This window comes from Drosophila biarmipes, chromosome 2L (assembly GCF_025231255.1).
Source record: "Drosophila biarmipes strain raj3 chromosome 2L, RU_DBia_V1.1, whole genome shotgun sequence".
Classification (NCBI taxonomy): Eukaryota; Metazoa; Arthropoda; class Insecta; order Diptera; family Drosophilidae; genus Drosophila; species Drosophila biarmipes.
In genome coordinates, this window is record NC_066612.1 from 10014654 (window position 1) to 10019192 (window position 4539).

General features: G+C 47.9%; 1 protein-coding gene across 1 annotated transcript; it reads right to left on the reverse strand.

The window, feature by feature from the left end:
• Positions 1-496: 496 nt before the first annotated feature.
• On the reverse strand, positions 497-3285 carry LOC108032708 (protein sister of odd and bowel). Its single transcript, XM_017106687.3, has 2 exons — positions 1369-3285; positions 497-1189 (listed from the first exon to the last, which is right to left on the reverse strand). Exons 1-2 carry the CDS (start codon positions 2718-2720, stop codon positions 778-780), a joined length of 1764 nt encoding a protein of 587 aa, XP_016962176.1. The 5' UTR covers positions 2721-3285; the 3' UTR covers positions 497-777.
• Positions 3286-4539: the final 1254 nt, after the last annotated feature.

Sequence of the window (4539 nt, forward strand, 5' to 3'; positions counted from 1 at the left end):
GAAATGTGGAACAGCCTGGAGAACCTAACCTGGCTATGGTGGGAAAATACTTCTTTGTTTTAGCCTCAGTATTGTCAATCTTGTTTGTTGTCAAAGGCTTGTTGGAAAAGGTGTACGACGGTGTTTGAAGGTGTGCACCTTTAATGGTACATTAATTGCCCTTGTTGGCACTCGAGCGATAAACATCGGTACAAATATTTGATTTTAGTTAGCTACAAGTGGGTAAATACTGTAAGTGCAAGAGTACAATCGAAGCGGTAGGAAGGGTGAGAAAAAGGTTTAACGTTCAGGAAGTTTCCGTGGGTCTACTCAAGAAATTCGGACAGATTTTACATATTCAAATTCCTCAAAACTTTTAAATTTAAAAGAGCAAGGTAATTTGGTTTTTGAAACTATTGAAGTATCCAATTCCAAATCCAATCATGAAATAATATAAAATTTTGATAGCACAACATATTTACTAAGCCCATCCCAAAAATAAACAACCTCTGCAACATTTCCTTTAAGCTATTATCATTTATTCGATAGTACAAAAAGAGTCCACAGTTTAACTTACTTTCTAAACATATCGAGTGCCTTACACAAAGTCAAACTTTCCTGCTAAGCTTACGTCACAAATATCCAAGGCTTAAACCGAAGTAACTAAGGCTAAACTTAGCCTAAACTAAATGCTGTTTAGTAAGTACGATTACGTTTACGAAATGGAGGGATTCGAATTCATGAGAGCTGCAAATGAGATTTAATTATATTGAGTCGGTATTTTATAGAGTTACAAGATCAATCGCTGACGGCCACCAGGTCTCTGGAGGATGCGGAAGTACTGGCAGAGCCCGTGGGTAGGCCAAGCTCGGAACTGGAGCTGGAGCCGGAGCCAAATAGATCACTTAGGTTGCCACCCACTACGCCGCCCACTCCGGCGGCTAGGTTGTGCGTAAGGCTATGACGTCGCAGGTCGCAATTACGGCGGAAAACCTTCCCGCAGGAGGCGCAGTTGTACGGCTTGATGTCGGTGTGGGTGAGCAGGTGGGTCTTCAGATTGGAGCGCTGGTTGAAGGAGCGATTGCACACGGGGCACTTGTGCGGCGACTCCTCCATGTGAAGGATCTTGTGGACGGCCAGGGTGCGGGATTGACAGAACCCCTTGCCGCACTCGGCGCACTTGAAGGGCTTCTCCTTGGAGTGAATGTATCTGTGAGATACAGAGAATAAAGGAAAGACATAGTGGGTTAGATCATATGGAAGAAGGACTTAATGATATGTGAGGATGATCAGATATTTCAAACTAAACGTTTAAAAGGAAAATTAACTTTTTAAGACGAGTATTAAGTTTGACTAGTTCTTTCTCTTAAAGTGAAGATCCCGACCTACCTGTGATCCCTCAGGTGATCCTGCCTCCTGAAGGCCTTGCCGCAGATGTCGCAGGAGTAGGGCCTCTCGTCCGTGTGGGTTCTCTCGTGGATGAGCAGATTGTACGACTTGGTGAACTGCCGGTTGCAGAACTTGCAGATGAATTGCTTTTTGGACCGCTGGGCAGCCGCTGCCGCCGCCGCTGCTGCCGTCGAGCTGCCCGCCTCCTCCACGCCCCCCACCGCTCCGCCTCCCGCCGACCCCGAAATGACACTCATCTTGTCCTGATACATGGTGGCCTGCAGGGAGTGCAGGGCGGAGTCCGTTTCCGCCTGGCTAAAGGCCGATGGGTTGAACATGAAGCTGCCGTAGCTGCTGTCCAGGTCGCCGGCCTCGAAGGACAATGCATCCTCGCCGTCCAGCAGGGGCAGATCGCATTCTGCTGCCAGTTCTGCGGCAGTGGCGCAATCGAGGGCCGCCTGTTGGTTGGCAGCAGCTGCTGCAGCAGCCGCAGCAGCCGCCACTGCAGCAGCAGCACTAACGGTGCCAATCGACGGCAGTGGCAGGCACTTGGATGTTGCTGACGTGCTGGTGGAGTTGCTGCCGGACGTAGATGTTGCAGCAGCAGCAGCAGCAACAGCTGATGTTGCCGCCGTCAAAGGGGGTTCCCCCGAGGAACTCGATGAGCAGCTCGACTTGAGCTCTATATTGGCTATGTCTATCAGCGAGGGCAGGGCACTGGGCTCCGTCTCGCTGCTGTTGCTGTTGCAGGTGGTGGCATGGCTGCTGCTGCTGTTGCTGCCGCTGTTGTTGCTGGCATTGCTGCTGGAAAAGCGAAACACATCAGATTTCCCTGTGAGTCGCTGCAGTGCCAAATAGGATTCCAGGGCCTGGAGGTTCAAGGCAGCTGCTGCTGCCGAGTTGGCCGGCAGCAGGGCGGCCTGCTGCAGACTGCTGACCATGGTGCCTTGCAGCGAAAGGACGACCGCAGCAGCCGCTGCAAGATCGTTAGTTGCTGCTGCCGCCGTTGCTGTGGCAGCTGCCATGGCGGCGTTGCTGGCCTTACTGCCAATCGGCGATGTTGCTGGCGTGCACTTGCTGTTGTTGCTGCTGTTGTTGCAACCCTCTTGGGTCTTCTTGTGCGCTGTTGTGGGTGTTGCTGCTGCACTTGGCTTGCTGTTGCTGTGCTTCGATGTTGCTGCGGTGCTGGCTAGTGCTGCTGCCGTTGTGCCTGCCTCGAGATCGCTTAGCGCCTCGGCAATATCGGCTGTTGTGGCCGGCGTTGTTGCTGCCTTGGCCGGCATATCGCTGCCGGTTGCAACTGCAGCTGCAGCAGCCGCGGCAGCGGCACTCAAATGCTTAACTGCCTCCATAAAAAAGTCGAATCCACGCACACACTCAGCTGGATATCGGGATAAAGCCTCGGGGCTGCGATGTGGCTGCTTGCCGTGGTGATTTTTTTGTATTTTTTATTGTTTGGCGCACCTACGCAGGTTGAGAGGTTCGGAGCGCGTCCACATGAATATTAAAAACCACACGCCATCATAAATCACGTCTTAGTCACGCTTTCAAAAGTCATAAAAATCGAATTTGACGTCTGGCCGAAAAACGAAAAACAACAACAAAGTGCAGTCTCAGGCCAGGTTAAGGCAAATTGGCAGGCACGCTTTTTCGATTTTTTCGAATAAAATAATATAGTAATTTGGCTGGCTGGCGCACACGCGATAAATTCGGTAAACTATCTTTGAGATACCATTAAGTTTCTATGTTTTGATTTCCGTTTAATCGCACTTCCGGTCTTGACCCACACAGACACACACACGTGGTAGGATATATATGTACATATATACTATATTTGTTGTTTATTTTCTCTGATTCGGCTGCTGCTTCCTCTTCTTCTCTTGACGTCGATCAGCCGTCGCTGCACACAATATTGGTAAAAGATCACGGAATAACTAAAAGTCCATTGCTCTGCGGACATATCGCGGACCTGCGCTCACTTGTTGATCGCTTTGGCTCTCTCACCGTTGTCGATCTCTCTCTGCGAGAGCAACTGAGAGAATCGCCCCCAAGATCACCTACGAAAAGAGTGATCAGAGAACGGAAGAAATGTACCTGGGCCAGGTGCAAACTCGTTTTGTCAGTGTATTTTGAGCGCCTTTTATTCCCGCTCTCTCTTGCCTCACCCACACACGCCCAAATCGCTGACAGAGAGAGATCGCGTCCGAGGCGAGAAAGAGAGAACCGGTTTCCGCGGTTAATATGCCTGGATTTTGAGTGGGTGTACTTGCCGCCCTCTCTTTCCCGCCCGCACATGCCTTCTCCCTCTGGCTCTGCTCTCGCTATCTCGCTCTGGTTTGATTATTTACGTTTATTTTTATAATTTTTGCAAGTAGTTGTTTATGATTCTTCCTATGAAATTTAGCAGGCTTTCTGGCCATTTCGCAAAGTACTTTTAACCTTGAGAATCGAGGGTTTTTGTCGGATACTACGTATTAAATATGAATTTAGGAAAAGTCACAGTTTAAGCTAAAAATATACATTTGCCAAAAAGTTAAAATTAGCAATTCCGACATGTTTTGCACCTGACATAGGTAAACTTCAGCCATGATCTTGGGTTTTGGTCGGTTTTTTAATATTTGAAGATTAATCCTTTAAGGAAATTTAAAGAATGCCTAACACAACTATTCCTTAAAATATTCTGAAAATAATTCTGTAGAATCTAACATGTTCGGCCCTCATAAAAGGATTGCGATCTCCTGATAAAGAAAGCAAAACAGCTGTTTTCTCAACATCCAAGGCAACCGTGAAATTCCTAGTAAAAATATGGAACAATGGTTTAATCTATTAAATATTAACGATCTTGAAAGAAGTTTTGATGTGCGGTCAAGAAGAAACACCTTTAAAAAGATTCCAGGAAAACGATTATACTTAAGTTCCCCATTTTTGTAAGAGGGTAAAGTTTTTTCCAAGTGCATCAACCTGCTAGCACTTGCAAATTGTGGCCATTAGTCAACGCGTTGATTTCTTCAGCCCCAAGCCAAGGCCAGTTGATTGAAATGATTCTCCTCGCACGCCATCCCCGAAGAAGCGCAGAAGACAGAGCGAGAGAAGAATGCTGCCAGAAGAATCCAAAAATACGCTCGCATAGCAAACCCAATCACAATTCGAATCACAGGCGCAATCATAGCT